This window comes from Grampus griseus (genome assembly GCF_964374135.1).
Source record: "Grampus griseus genome assembly, chromosome: 5".
Lineage (NCBI taxonomy): Eukaryota > Metazoa > Chordata > Mammalia > Artiodactyla > Delphinidae > Grampus > Grampus griseus.
Genome location: NC_138998.1, coordinates 85,050,850 through 85,066,859, shown reverse-complemented (window position 1 = coordinate 85,066,859; position 16,010 = coordinate 85,050,850). Strand labels below are relative to the sequence as shown.

General features: G+C 37.6%; 1 protein-coding gene across 1 annotated transcript in view; it reads right to left on the bottom strand.

Annotated features, from left to right (window-relative positions):
• Positions 1-13,071: 13,071 nt before the first annotated feature.
• The window catches only part of ATG3 (autophagy related 3), a 28,882-nt gene continuing 25,943 nt past the window's right edge, over positions 13,072-16,010 (bottom strand). The window contains exons 11-12 of the mRNA XM_082654586.1: positions 14,973-15,041; positions 13,072-13,343 (exon numbers count right to left, since the gene is read on the bottom strand). Coding sequence (XP_082510712.1) covers positions 13,262-13,343; positions 14,973-15,041 — 151 coding nt within the window. The 3' untranslated portion in view covers positions 13,072-13,261. The remainder of the gene's footprint in view (positions 13,344-14,972; positions 15,042-16,010) is intronic.

Genomic DNA, 16,010 nt, shown 5'->3' with positions numbered 1-16,010 from the left:
TACCATATTCATGGAGTAGAAGATTCAATCTTGTTAAGATGTCAATTCCCTCCAAATTTATCTATAGATTCAACACCCCCAGTAAAAATTCCAATGGGATTTTTCTTGTAGAAACTGACATGCTTATTTATAATTTTATATGAAAATTCAAAGGACCTAGAGTATCCAAAGCAATCTGGGAAAAAGAAGAAAAAATTTGGAGAACATACACTACCTGATTTCAAGTCTTCTATAAAGCTATATCAATCAAGACCAGGTGTATTGGCAAAAGAGTTGACAAGTAGATTAAAGATACAGAAGAGAAAATCCAGAAATAGACTCATATTTTTAAGATCATTTGATATTCAACAAAGATGCCAAAACAACCCGACGGAGAAAGCAAAGTCCTTTAAACAAAGGGGATGGGGTGGGGATGGGAGGTGAACATGGACCCATACCTCATCCATATACATAGACCTAAAGTTAAACACAATAACCAAAATGATAGAGTCTTTAGAGGAAAAACAGCAAACAGGTTCATGTTTAAGGGTGGAAAGGTTTTTGAAAAAAGATATAGAAAGCAAAGAAAAAAATGGAAAAATTAGACCTCATCAAACGTAAAAAGTCTATTCCTCAAAAGACAAAACTAAAAAAATGAATAGGCAAGCTATAGACTAGAAGCAAATATCTGAAAAACATACATATGCCAAAGTTCCAGTGCAGGATTTATAAAGAACTACAAATGAAAAATAAAGACTAATAGCCCAATAAATACGGGCAAAATACCTAAATGGACACTTCACAAAAGAATACATATAAATGGCCAGCAAGCAAGCAGAAAAAAACGTTCAACAGTATTAGTCATCAGGGAAATGCAAATTAAAACCTTAAGATCAAAACTAAAGCCACCAGAATGGCTAAAATTAAAGACTGACAACATCGATGTTGGTGAGGTTTCGAAGCAACTAGATCTCTCACGCATTCATGATGGGAATGTAAAATAGTATCTCATCTTTTTTTGTGGTGAGAACATTTAAGATCTACTCTTTCAAGTATATGATTCTGTATTATTAATTATAGTCACTATGCTGTACATTAGATTCCCAGAACTTATTCATCTTGTAACTGGAAGTTTGTACTACATCTTGGTTTTCTCCCACTCCCCAACCCCTGGTAACTACAGTCCTAGTCTCTGTTTCTCTGAGTCAGCTTTGTAAAATTCCATGTATAACATGATATAATACAGTAGTTTTCTTTCTCTGTCTGACTTACTTCAATTAGCATAACGCCCTCAAATTCCATCCATGTTGCCACAAACGGCAGGATGTCCTTCTTTCTTTTGGCAAATACTACTCCTGTGTTTGTGTGTATACATATGTATGTATACATACATACATATATATATATATATACATACATACATATATATATGCCATGTATATATGCACCACATCTCGTTTATTGATTCATCCATTGACACTTGGGCTATTTAAATATTTTGGCTATTGTGAGCAGTGCTACAACGAACATGGCGGTGCATATATCTCAAGACCCTGTTTTCCTTTCCTTCATATATATACTGAAGAGATGGGATTGCTGGATCATATGGTAGTTCTAGTTTTAAGGAACCTCCATAATGTTTTCCAGGGTGGCTGAATGAATTTACACTCCCAACACCAGCACAAAAGGATACCCTTTTCTCCACATCCTTGCCAACACTTCCCTGTTGAAGAGGTAGGAAGATGAAGAGAGCCCTCCCAGGCCTTCTGGCCTGGTATGCAGTGCCAAGCACCAGATTCCCTTCTGGTGTTTGCATAGGTGGGAGCTTCCCTAGCTGACCCTGGTGAAAAGAATAGCCTTGAATGATCTTAATTCCAATGGCAAATCTGCTTATACCTTCCAGCTTCCCCTGCTCCCTCTCTAAGCTCATTCTTTGGGTTCTCTCTCTCACTTTTTTCCCCCATTCTTTCCCAACCCAAACATTCTATACCCTCTAGACTGACCTGCTGATCATCTCATTAACAAAGAATGTAGATTCTGAGGTTGACACACTTTGACTCAAATTCTAGCTGTGTTGCTCATTATCTGCGTGATGTGGGACACAAGTTGCTTCACCTCACTAAGCCTCAGTTTTCTCATCTGTAAAAAGGGGGGAACTTGTACATTTCTCAAAGGGTTGTGGAGCTTCAGTGGGCTCATGTTATGGTTATTTATTGCTGAATAAAAAACCTTCCTGGATCTTAGTGGGTTAAAAAAAAAAGTATCTCATGTTAGAAAAAGATTTGACAGGATTTTCTGTTTTTGAATGAAACTACATATACATCTACCTTATGATTCAACAATTCTACCCCTAGGAATTTATCCAAAAGTTAAAAACAGGTAATGTCATTAGAATAGCAGCGTAGAAGGATCCAATGCTCGTCCCCCCAACTACATACTGAGGGAAATAACTCTAGGACAACTCCAGAATACAATAAAGTAGCTTCAGAAATCCTGAGGAGCACAAAAACTAAGGATGGCACATAGAAAAGTGTAGAAAGCAAACCTGTGTCATCTCATCCCCCAGTGTGTCACAGCTTATTGCCAAGAGGGATGAGTGTGACCATCCCCTATGGGGAAAAAGGAGAACCAGAGGACCTCAGCAGCCCTAATCACTGCTGAGGACACTCTAGCTTTTTGCCAAAGACTCCCACTGTCCACACCTATGCTGAACCCAGCTGATGGAGCTGCCTAGAGTCACCCCCGCTGTCCCCTACTCCCTGCTGGGCCCCAAGCAGCAGCTGCATCCTCCCCACAAGGGCCAGAGCTGCCTCTGTGCAATGCTGCCCCCTCTCCAGGGCCAGAGCCATATGTACACTGCTGGATCCCTCAGTTCCCAGTGCCAGAGCAGACACCCTTCTTCCACAAACATGCACTCGTCCTGGACCCTATCTCTGCAACTGCTACACATGAGCCTGTGCCTGAGACTTCTGCTGCACTACTGCTGCAGCAAATGCACATGCATGCTGGACCAACACCCAGAGGTGTCCTGGCTGTGACTTGCTCAAATGAAATAACACAGTAAACAGCAACACAAAAGCATGTGAAAGCACAAATCTCACAAAGGTAAATATATAGACATATGTAGAGCTGTCTATAACACAGTAAAGGTGGTGTATAAATTATTTTTAACCCTAATATAAAGCTTAAACATTTGTTTGTGGGTATACAATATAAAAGGAAACCAAATGTCTACAAGAACACAAAGTGCTGGAGGTGGGAAGAGTAAAAGGACAGGGCTTTGTACGAAACTGAAGTTTTGTTATCAATTTAAAATAGAAGGTTATAACTACAAGATATTTTATGCAAGTCTTGAGCTAACCAACAAGAAAACATATAACAGATACACAAAAGACACAAAATAAATCAAAGCAAATCACTATAAAAAATCATGAGAGGAACAGAGGGACAAAACAACTGAAAGACAAACAGAAAACAACAAAATGGCAATGTTAAGTCATCACTTATCAATAATTTAACTTAAAATATTAAACTCACCAATCAAAAGGCACAAAGTGGCCAAATGAATTTAAAAGACCAAGATCTATCTATATACTGTCTGCAGAGACTTGCTTTTAAATTAAAGATACATGTAGACTGAAAGTGAAGAAATGGTAAAAGATATTTCATACAAATGGTAACCAAAGAAAGCAGATTCACTATACTCATATCAGATAAAATATACTTTAAGTCTAAATCTGTCTCAAGAGACAAAAAAGGTCATTATATAATGATAAAAGAATCAATTCAGGGCTTCCCTGATGGCGCAGTGGTTGAGAGTCTGCCTGCCGATGCAGGGGACACGGGTTCGTGCCCCGGTACGGGAAAATCCCACATGCTGTGGAGCAGCTGGGCCTGTGAGCCATGGCCGCTGAGCCTGTGCGTCCGGAGCCTGTGCTCCGCAACGGGAGAGGGCACAACAGTGAGAGGCCCGTGTACTGCAAAAAAAAAGAATCAATTCAACTGGAAGATATAAAAATTATAAAATACATAACACACTCAACATCAGAGTATCAAAAGTAAATACTGACAGATCTGAAGGCAGAAACTGACAGCAATGTAATAATAGTAGGGAATTTCAATATTCTGCTTACAATAATGGATAGAACATCCATCCAGAAAATCAATAAAGAAACAGCTGACTTGAACACTATAGATCAATGGAAATTCATATACAGGACTTTCTATACAACAGCAGAAGAATACACATCCTTCTCAAGTGCACATGGAACACATTCCCCAGGAGAGATCACAAGTCAACAAATTTAAGAAAACTGAAACCATTCCAAGTATTTTTTATAACCACTTGGAATAAAACCAGATCAATAACAGGCAAAGAAACTGGAAAACTCACAAATACATGGAAATTAAACAACACACTCTTGAACAACGATTGGGTCAAAGACAAAATCAGAAGAAAAGTTTAAAAGTACCACCGGACAAACAAAAATGAAAACACAGCATGCCAAAAACTATGGGATGCAGGAAAAGCAATAATAAGAAGGAATTTTTAGTGATAAATGGCTACGTTAAAAAGAAAAGCACAGGGCTTCCCTGGTGGCGCAGTGGTTGAGAGTCCGCCTGCCGATGCAGGGGACACGGGTTCGTGCCCCGGTCCGGGAAGATCCCACATGCCGCGGAGTGGCTGGGCCCGTGAGCCATGGCCGCTGAGCCTGCGCGTCCGGAGCCTGTGCTCCGCAACGGGAGAGGCCACAACAGTGAGAGGCCCGCGTACCGCAAAAAAAAAAAAAAAAAAAAGAAGAGCACAAATAAACAACCTAAATTTACACCTCAACAAACTAGAAAAAGAACTAAGCCCAAATTTAGCAAAAGGAAGGAAATAACAAAGATCAGAGCAGAAAAAAAAAAAAAATAGAGACTAGCAAGACAATAGCAAAGATCAAAGAAACTTTAGCTAGACTAAGAAAAAAAGAGAGAAGACACAAAATCAGAAATAAAAGAGACATTACAACTGATAACACAGAAATACTAAGGATCATAGGAAACTACTATGAATGATTATATGCCAACAAATTAGATAAACTAGAAGAAATGGATGAATTACTAGAAACACATAAACTATCAACATTGAATCATGAAGAAACAGAAAATCTGAACAGAACAATAATGTGTAAGGAGACTGAATCAATAATTAAAACCTCCCAACAGAGAAAAATCCAGGACTGTCTGGTTTCACTAGTGAATTCTACCAAACATTTAAAGTAGAATTAATACCAATCCTTCTCAAAGTCTTCCAAAAATTTGAAGAGGAAGGAACACTTCCAAACTTACTTTATAAGGTTAGCAATACCCTGACATCAAAACCAGACAAGAACACTGCAAGAAAAGAATACTATAGGGCAATATCCCCAATGAACATAGATGCAAAAATCCTCAAAATATTAGCAAACCAATTTCAACAATACATTAAAGGAATCATACACCATGATCAAGTGAGATTTATTCCTGGGATGCAAGGATGGTTCAACATATGCAATTCAATAAATGTTACATCGCATTAACAAAATGAAGGATAAAAATCACATGATCATCCCAATATATATTGCAGAAAAAGCATTTGATGAAATTCAACAACGTTTCATGATAAAAACTCTCAACAAATTAGGTACAGATAGAAGGTATCTCAACATAATAAAACCCATTTATGGATAAGCCCACAGCTAACATCATACTCAGTGGCAAAAAGCTAAGATCAGGAACAAGACAAGGATGCCCATTATCACCACTGATAGAAAATTCAACAGCAAAAAACAACAAAAACAAAAACACAACCCAATTGAAAAATAAGCAAAGTACTTGAATAGATATTTTTCCAAAGAAGACATCCATATCGCTAACAGGTACATGAAAAGATGCTCAACATCACTAATCATCAGGGAAATGCAAATCAAAACCACAAGGAAGTATCAACTCACATCTGTTAGGATGGCTATTATCAAAAAAACCAGAGATAACAAAGGATGGTGAAGATACAGACAAAAGGAAACACTTGTACATTGTTAGGGAATGTAAACTGGTACAGCCACTATGGAAAACAGTATGGAGATTCCTCAATAAATTAAATAGAACTACCGTATGATCCAGCAATCCCATGTCTTTGGGATATATCCAAAGGAAATAAAATCATTATCTCAAGGAGATATATGTACTCTCATATTTGTTGCAGCATTATTCACAATACCCAAGATTTCAAAACAACCCAAATGTTCTTTGAAGGGGATGTGGTATATGGGGATTGGAATTCTGGAGTCCACTGGTATCTAACCCAGCATAGGCTTTTGACATCTATTTAGTGAATGAACGTATTTGGGCTCTGTAGTGGTAGTTGTAGCAGCAGCAATATCAAGGGGAATAATAATAATCATAACAACAACAATTTTCTTTAGCATTTTCAAAATGTGTTCACTGTGGTTGTCATGGAGGCATGCCACTCAAAATCCCCCTTCTGGAGAGAGCCTCCTGCAAGGAGTGTAATAAGCTGATGGCTTCCACCTGCCACACCTTTGGGATCTGCACACAGCAGTAGAACCAGGACATTCCTGGCAGATGGGGTGCTTCTCTAATAGGCAATCTGTGCTCCTGGATCCCCATTAATCTGTCTGACACTTTCTTGGAGCTGCACTGCAAGATGAGACTCTTTCTCCCCAAGTGTCCTTTCTTCTCTTTCTCTTTTCACAGCTGTTTCACCTGCATCGTGGTCTCTCCTCGACTACTGTTAATATATATACTGCAATATTATTCAGCCTTTAAAAAAATAGGAAACCCTGTCATTTGCAACAACATGGATTAATCAGGAGGGCATTTCACCAGAAATAAGCCAGATAGAAGACAAATACCTCAGGTTATCCTTTATATGTGGAATCTTTAAAAAAAAAAGAAAAGGCAAACTCATAGAAATAAAGAGTAGAATGGTGGTTTCCAGGGGCTGGGAGAAAAGGGGAGAGGTTGGTGAAAGGTTATATAAACTTTGTTATTAAATGAATAAGGTATGAGGATCTAAGGATAGCACGGTGACTACAGTTGATAACAGTGCATTGTACAGTTGAAATTTAGGCAAGAAAATAAATCTTAAGCATCCTCACCATAAAAAGGAAAAAACAAAAGTAAATATGTGAGATGATGGGTGTGTGAGAATCCTTTACAAATTATTCATATATCAAACCATCACATTGTATACTCTAAATACATTAAAATTTTATCAATTAGACATCAATAAAACAAAAAAAAATTAATCCATTCTCATTTTAGAAAGGTAGATATGAAGGACATAGCTCAGGGAAAATGTCAGGTGATTGAAACAGCAAATAACTGCAAGCAAACACTGGGTAAACTGGATCTCACTGTTCTTCAATAAATGAAGGGGTGAGGATCTCAAACATAAAGGATGTTGACCAATATCATCCACCTCCTTCCCCCATTAAGATAAAAAACGCAAAGAGAAAGTGGGAGAAGCAGTTTTTGATAACTCTGCCATATCCAGAATGCTTAAATGCTTAATCTTGTGCTATTCCACTGCCCTCTGCTGGATGTGGTAATTCTGACCTCAAAACCAGAAGTTCTAGAGTGGCAGCAATTGTAATCATTATCGTCATCACACTAGCTACAGCATGAACGTCAAGCACTGTGCTAAGTGCTTTACATGCATCATCATCTTCAACCCTCCTAACAATTCTATGGCTAGAAAATGTTAGCCTCTCTTTGTAGGTGAGGTATCTGGAGGTTCAGAACCAAGGTAACACAATTAAAGGGAACTGGGAATTCAATATTGGCTCTAGAGACAGCTCTTAGCTACTTCCTCTTCCCTAAATATAAACTTCATGCTATCAGCTGTACTGGGAGACAAATCTGAAAAGGTATTACCTTCTGAGACCAGTTGATTCACTATTAACAATGGAATCACAAAAATGATTTTTATTTTAAAAAGCTCCCCCAAAATATCTTCCTCTAATTTTTCCTTAAGAAGCCCCAAAATTTATCAAAAAGGAAGTTTACTCCTCAACTACGGGCAAGAGAGTGTTTCTCAAGAATTTCTCAAAGTGTGATCCATGAATCAACCTCCTTCATTAAAATCTTGTGAGTTGCTGGTTCAATACACAGAACCCCAGGCACCAGGATGTGTCACGGAAGTAGAGAGGACAGGACTTGCCGCTGAGAGATGTGATATGTATTAGTGGGAGAGGGGTGGACAGAGAGAAAGAGTATGACTCCAGGAATTTTGGCTCAGTAACTGGGGGGGCTGGTAGTGACGTCAAGTGTGGAAATTGGAAGAAGTGAGTGGTTTTTTATTGTTAGCAGTTCAGTTGTGGTAGGTGCTGTTTGGCAGTGAATATAAAATCACGAGTTTTGGCTTAGACATGTTATGTTTGAGATGTCAAATAGGATAACCAAATAAAAACGGAAAACAGAGGAAACTACAAAGGAAATAACTAACTTTTACAACTTACAATATGTTTAAGATCTATCCATGTTGTTTCATGTGTATCTATTATGTATCCAGTTGCTGTACAGTACCTGGTATCCCTACCAATGATTAATCCCCAGATTGCTTCCAACTCCTGTCACCATAAACAAAACAGCAATGAACATTCTATAGGTTCCCTGTAATATAATAATAAATATATATGTTGGTCTCTGTCTCCAGTTCCTAATACAGGGCTCCTAAGATCCTTAAAAATTCCTAAGTGATAAGAGCACTAAGAATATCTTTGGACTTCCCTGGTGGTGCAGTGGTTAAGAATCCTCCTGCCAATGCAGGGGACATGGGTTCGAGCCCTGGTCCGGGAAGATGCCACATGTCGCAGAGCAACTAAGCCTGTGCACCACAACTACTGAGTCTGCGCTCTAGAGCCTGCAGGCCACAACTACTGAGCCCGTGTGTCACAACTACTGAAGCCCGTGTGCCTAGAGCCCGTGCTCCCCAACAAAGAGAAGCCACCGCGATGAGAGCCTGCGCACTTCAACGAAGAGTAGCCCCCGCTCGCCACAACTAGAGAAAGCCCGCACGCAGCAACGAAGACCCATTGCAGCCAAAACTAAATAAATAAAATAAATATATTTTTTAAAATAAAATATATTTTAAAAAATAAAGTAAATAAAGTTAAAAAAAAAACATCTTTTGTTCTGTCAAGGTAATTCTAGGTGGACTCTTTAATCGGGGCTCATAACCAGAAAGACGAAGCCATGATTAGAAGCTTAGAATTTTCAGCCCCACCTCCCCATCCTCCAGAGAGGGAAGAAGGGCTAGAAACAGAGTTAATCATCAATCATGCCTATGTGAGAAATCCTCTATAAAATCCCAATAGTATGGTGTTTGGAGAGCTTTCAGTTTGGCGAACACATCCACTCTGAGAGGGTGATGTCCCCGCACTGCACAGCAAGAGAAGCTTCTGGACCCAGGACCTTCCTAGACCTCACCCTTCATCTAGCTGTTCATCTGTATCCTTCATGTCCTTTAATAACTGATAAGTGTTGTGTTTCCCTGAGTTCTGTTAGCCACTTCAGCAAGATAATTGAATCTGAGGAGACATACTTAATGTGACCAGGTACTACCAGATTCCTCTCTAAAATGGCTGTACCACAAAGGAAACCATTGACAAAATGAAAAGGCAACCTACTAAATGGGAGAAAATATTTGCAAATGATATGACTGATAAGGGGTTAATATCCAACATATACAAATAGCCCATACAACTAAACATCAAAAAAACAAACAACCCAATTTAAAACTGGGTAGAAGAACAGAATAGACATTTTTCCAAAGAGGAAATGCAGATGGCCAACAGGCACATGAAAAGATGTTCAATATCACTAATCATCAGGGAAATGTAAACCAAAACTACAATGAGACATCACCTCACACCTGTCAGGATGGCTATCACCAAGAAGAACACAACAGGGCTTCCCTGGTGGCGCAGTGGTTGAGAGTCCACCTGCCGATGCAGGGGACACGGGTTCGTGCCCTGGTCTGGGAAGATCTCACATGCCACGGAGCGGCTGGGCCCGTGAGCCATGGCCGCTGAGCCTGCGCATCCGGAGCCTGTGCTCTGCAGCGGGAGAGGCCACAACAGTGAGGCCCGCGTACCGCAAAAAAAAAAAACAAAAAACACAACAAATGTTGGCAAGGATGTGGAGAAAAGGGAACTCTCTCACACTGTTGGCTGGTATGTAAACTAGTGCAGTCACTGTGGAAAACAGTATGGAGGTTTCCCAAAAAACTAAAAATAGAGCTACCATATGACTCAGCAATTCCACTCCTGAGTATATATCCAAAGAAAATGAAAATAACTCAAAAAGATACATGCACCCCAATGTTCATAGCAGCATTATTTACAATAGCCAAATACGGAAGCAACCTAAGTGTCCCTCAACAGATGAACAGGTAAAGAAGATATAGTATATATACACAATGGAATACTACTCAGCCATAAAAAAGAAATTTTGTCATTTGCAACAACACAGATGGACCTGGAGGATATTATGCTAAGTGAAATAAGTCAGCGAAAAGACAAATACTATATGATATCACTTATATGTGGAATCTAAAAAATTTTTAAAAAGAACGAATATAACAAAACAGAAAGAGACTCACAGATATAGAGAACCAACTAGTGGTTACCAGTGGAGAGAGGGGAGGGAGGAGGGGCAAGTCAGGGTTAGGTGATTTAGAGGCACAAACTACTATGTATGAAATAAATAAGCTACAAGGATATACTGTACAGAACAGGGAATATGGCAAATATAACAACTTTAATTGGCGTATAACCTATAAAAATACTGAATCACTATGTTGTATACCTGAAACTAATATTGTAAATCAACTATACTTCAATAAAAAAAGAGGCAAGAACAAAAATAAAATGCACAAACAGCTCAAAAAAAATCTGTAGTTTTGTAGTATTGTATCAATGTTAATTTCTTAGTTTTGATAAATGTATCATGGTTATATAAAATATTAACATTAGAGGAAGCCAGATGAAGGGTGTATAGGACTTGCAATTTTTCTGTAAATCTAATATTATTTCAAAATAAAAAGTTATAAAACAAAAGAAAAAACCATTACCATTTGCTACTACTTATGCAAATTGAATGTTTAAAAATGCCACAAAGCTAATATAAAAAATAAACTAGGTGCAAAGACTTGTAAGATTGCCGTGCGTAATCTGAAACCCAATTCTAAGTTCGTTAAAACAACTTTATCAAACCAACCCCATTTTTCTTAATGAGTGCTAGAAATCTGAACTCATAAAAACACATTTATACCATTAACATATCCACTTTTAGAGTCATGTACCACAATGTTCACTGCAGCACTATTTACAAAAGCCAGGACATGGAAGCAACCTAAGTGTCCATCGACAGATGAATGGATAAAGAAGATGTGGCACATATATACAATGGAATATTACTCGGCCATAAAATGGAACAAAATTGAGTTATTTGTAATGAGGTGGATGGACCTAGAGTCTGTAATACAGAGTGAAGTAAGTCAGAAAGAGAAAAACAAATACCGTATGCTAACACATATATATGGAATCTTAAAAAAAAAAAAAAAAGGTTCTGACAAACCCAGGACAGGAATGAAGATGCAGATGTAGAGAATGGACTTGAGGACACGGGGAGGGGGAAGGGTAAGTTGGGATGAAGTGAGAGAGTAGCACTGACATATATACACTATCAAATGTAAAACAGATAGATACTGGGAAGCAGCTGCATCGCACAAGGAGATCAGCTCAGTGCTTTGTGACCACCTAGAGGGGTGGGATAGGAAGGTTGGGAGGGAGGGGATATGGGTATGTCTGTATACATACAGCTGATTCACTTTGTTATACAGCAGAAACTAACACAATACTGTAAAGCAATTATATTCCAATAAAGATGTTAAAAAAATCCACTTTTGTTTTATGCATTAGGCACCCATGTAAAGATTTCAATTGGAAAAAAAGATCTTCTGATTTATGCCACCTAGTGGTGATTGTGATAAATATGACTGCCAGCTTAAAAAAAAATGATTTGAAGGTATCTGTACTATAAATAAGGCTTAACTGGGAGAAAAATGTTGACAATGTGATAACATCTATTACTACATATCATTTAGATTACAGGTATTCAAAAATAGGATATTTCAGTAAAATCAGTTGGGAAGATTAATTCAAATAAAGCCAGAAGAGTAGCTTGCTGCCTACATGAGCAAGCAGGATATCTGATGTGTATTCTAAGATGACACCCATGTTTACATCTCTCTATTATGCCGTATCAAACACCACCTTAATTCTATCAAGATTTTCATTATGGAGAGCTCCTTAAAACACAAAAATTGGGTTACAATTGGAAAAGGGGTAAAAATGAAGGGGCATTGAAGGTAAGGCAAGTATTCTTGAATGATGAGGAATACAAAAACCAACCAAGAAACGAAGGTTCCTTAGAGGCCGGGTTAGCCACTCCCACTATGTGCAAGATGGAAAGAAAGGGGACGAGGGGGCAATGTGGGGTACGAAGAGAATGTAAGAGGAATCCTCAAAGGGCCTGGGTTCTACTCCTCGGCTCTCAGCGGGTGTCCCTGAGTAGAACCTCACTTAACCTTTCTGAACTCCCAGACCCATATCTATAAACTGCTGTGATACAACAAAGGGATCCCTTTAAATTCTAATATTCTATCAGGCAATCACCATAGGAAAAATATTCCTGAATCTTTAATAAAAAAATAACTTTGGTGATACAAACTTAGTAAAACAATCCAGAAAGAAAATAAGTAACAGCACTTAACGCATTTCCTGGCACACAGTAAGTACTTCATCAATATTAACTACTAGCAGATAGGAGACTTAGGGAGATGGTCAGAGAGGGGAAACAAAAGGAACAGAAAGAAGAAGGGAAGGTGAGTCTAGCATGAAGTATTTTCTAGCCCCAGCTCTCACATTATTACACATTTAAATATCTTCCTCATAAGTGTGAACCAAAAATACTCTTACCATCATTCTGTATGAGATACTTCTACACTTGAAGAATTATCATCTTTTGATAAGAAGCAAGAAAAACGGTCTCTTTACACTCATTTTATTAAACAAATAAGGCTGGTAGAGGAACTTTTATTTAATGCATAAACATATAATTCTCTTTATTAGAGAAATTGTACATATCGGTGAATATGGTCAATGGTCACATCTATGGGTTAATTCTTTAAAAATCAGAATCAATAATTAGGATAGATTCTATGCTCTCTTTGTTACATTGTGAAGTGTCTTGTGTAGTCATATTCTATTGTTGGAATGACAGCTTGTACAAATTTCAAGAAAATTAGAAGATACCTAAAGGTCTTTAGCTAAGGAAAACAGATTGGTAAATACTTCTATGATTTAAGCTAACATTGTAAGTATCCATTTTATTAAGCAATAACTCCTCAGAAAAAATACAGAAGACAAAATCTTAAATCAAGTATATTATATTAAAAAAATTCATTCATGCAATTGGTGTCTATTCAGCATGAGGCTCTCTATAAGAATGACTGACCCGGCCGCATTTAATATTTGCATGTAAGACTTCTTAATGAGTACAAGTTCATATTAGCCCAAATATTTTAATATAAAAATAAGGACAAGGTTGTACATGTTTAAATGATTGGGAGATGGTCTTTTTATTGCCTACAAGTTTGCTAGAGTATGTTAGAAAATGGGACAGTGTAAAGAATATAAAAATACTGAAGTAAAAGAACAAAAAATAAGTAAAAACCCTCCATAAGGAATGATTCTTGGTTAGTATATGTACTTGCCATATACTATACTGGAATAGTCTTTAATAAATCTGCTATACTGGACTGTCTTTAATAAATTCCTGAATTTTTTTCTATGTTCCACTGCACTTAGAAACATTAAGAGATTAATTTTTCTCAGGGGAATTGATGACAATTATGAATTATATATAGAGTCTTCCAAGTTGCTACACAGCTTCCAAAACAGAGATAAATGCTCAAATTATGCATAATAGAATTTTAAGAGTAATTCTGGTTTGGACCAAAAGTTCTTGGTTTGTTTCAGTATCAAATCAGCCCAATGTTTCTCTGAGGCACACATTCTATTAGCAATGCTTAGTTTATCTGTAGTTCCAACACAGTGGTGACCCCTCAGTCTACATCTAACACTGAGTGGCAGGAACCACCAAGTCGAATGTCAATCTAGCATCAAACTAATTCAAGCTATTTGGTATTTAAATCATTGACTCTTGACTGCTTTTGATGAATCCATGCTATGGGTACGTGTATTTCAGGATCCAGTAGTTTACTTAATTCCTCTTGCTAACCCCAGAGAAATAAAGAGGTGCTCTTATCTGGAGAAAAATGAAAATACTACATTTGAAGACAACCTGAAATAGATTTCAGGTGCTTTACTTTTTAATTAACCTATTTATTTAATCTGAATTCTTTCTTTGCTTCAGAGACCTCAGACTGACAAAACCCAACTTTACTTTTACCTGATAGAAAAGTACGTTTTTGATAATATGTTAAATCAGAAATATACTTGAAAAGATATTCATGTGTTATCCTCTAAATTCACAGGTTATTCATCTTTCATCAACAGATTAAGCACTTTGAGTTTCTTTTCCATAAAGAGTTCACAGTTGTGCATACTCTCAGCCACTGCCTCAACAAACAAAAGCACTGGCAAGATGCCACCTAGAAGTACATATTGCTCTGAAGCTCTGTAACAAGGCAGAGCTAACTGGTGCACACAGGGACATGTGCTTATCAACTGAACAAGGCCAGAACTATCACAATGTAACATTTTCTAAATAAATTAAGGACTCCCACTAAGACTTCCAGATGTGTGGGGCTAAAATAAGTTATACTACTGTGCCTTAAAGTTTATACTAAATTTCCCAAAAAGGGGGAAAAAAAATCCCAGAAGCAATTTTCCTCTAGTCGCATACACAGGTAAGGATACATATGAACACCAAGTTCTCCCCCTCCTTCTGCAACAGTCTCAATGATTTTCTTCATCACCTCAGCATGCCTAAAAGCAAAAGAACACATCTTATTAGTATAGATCAATTGGATCAAAGTAGGAAAAGCAAGTTTTTGTTTGCGAAGAAACCTACATTATTACACCTATGTTATTACCGCCTGTGAATTAATTTTAATATATAATAGTACTATTGTAAAATATTCTCCTCCCTACTCCCCAACAAGCCAGATTGTTGAGTCATGCAGACAGTTTTATTGTAGCCACGGTAGTCACAAATGAACACAATGGGACTAGTTAGCTTTCCTATAATGGGGGTGGAAGGGAGGCAGGGCAGAAAATCAGAGAAAGGGAAATCATGCCAGGGCATAAATACAGAGCAAGGGCTTTCTGCTCTGAGAAACAAAAAAGAACCTAAACAGGCAAATTCAAAAAAGCTACATGGTTAACAGCTGGTCAAAAAAAACACAAAGATATTTATAAGGCTGTGATTTTGACTGTTTCAATGTTTAACAGAGAGTAAACCAAAACTGAGTTAAAGAAAAGCCAACTGGTCAGAGTTAAGAGGTTTATATATATTTTTTTTCAGATTAAAATTATCTGATTCTATTTAGAAAAATTTTTTTGGCTTTATATAAAGAAGGATATTTATCTGAAGTGTTCCACAAATTTTTTTGTGGCCAACTGGTGAATCTCCTATGCTATAGAAAAAGGTGGCATCAAAGTAATTGCCTGAGCATATAATTGAGAAAAGGGCACTGTACAAAAGAAATGAACTTTTACACATATCCTGGCTTAAATAACACCACTTCAATTTTTATGAGTACAACCTTCATGAAAGAGGCAGTCAACTTAGAAGATGAGAATAAATGTATTGGCCCTGAGAATATGAAGACATAATCTGAGGCAGCCAACGGCAAGGCCTAAAATGCCCTTGCAGTCTCATTTTACAGGGCCCCAGCTTTTTTTTGCCTTATTTACATTATATTCCATAATACAGTCATTTACTAAAATGTTTAA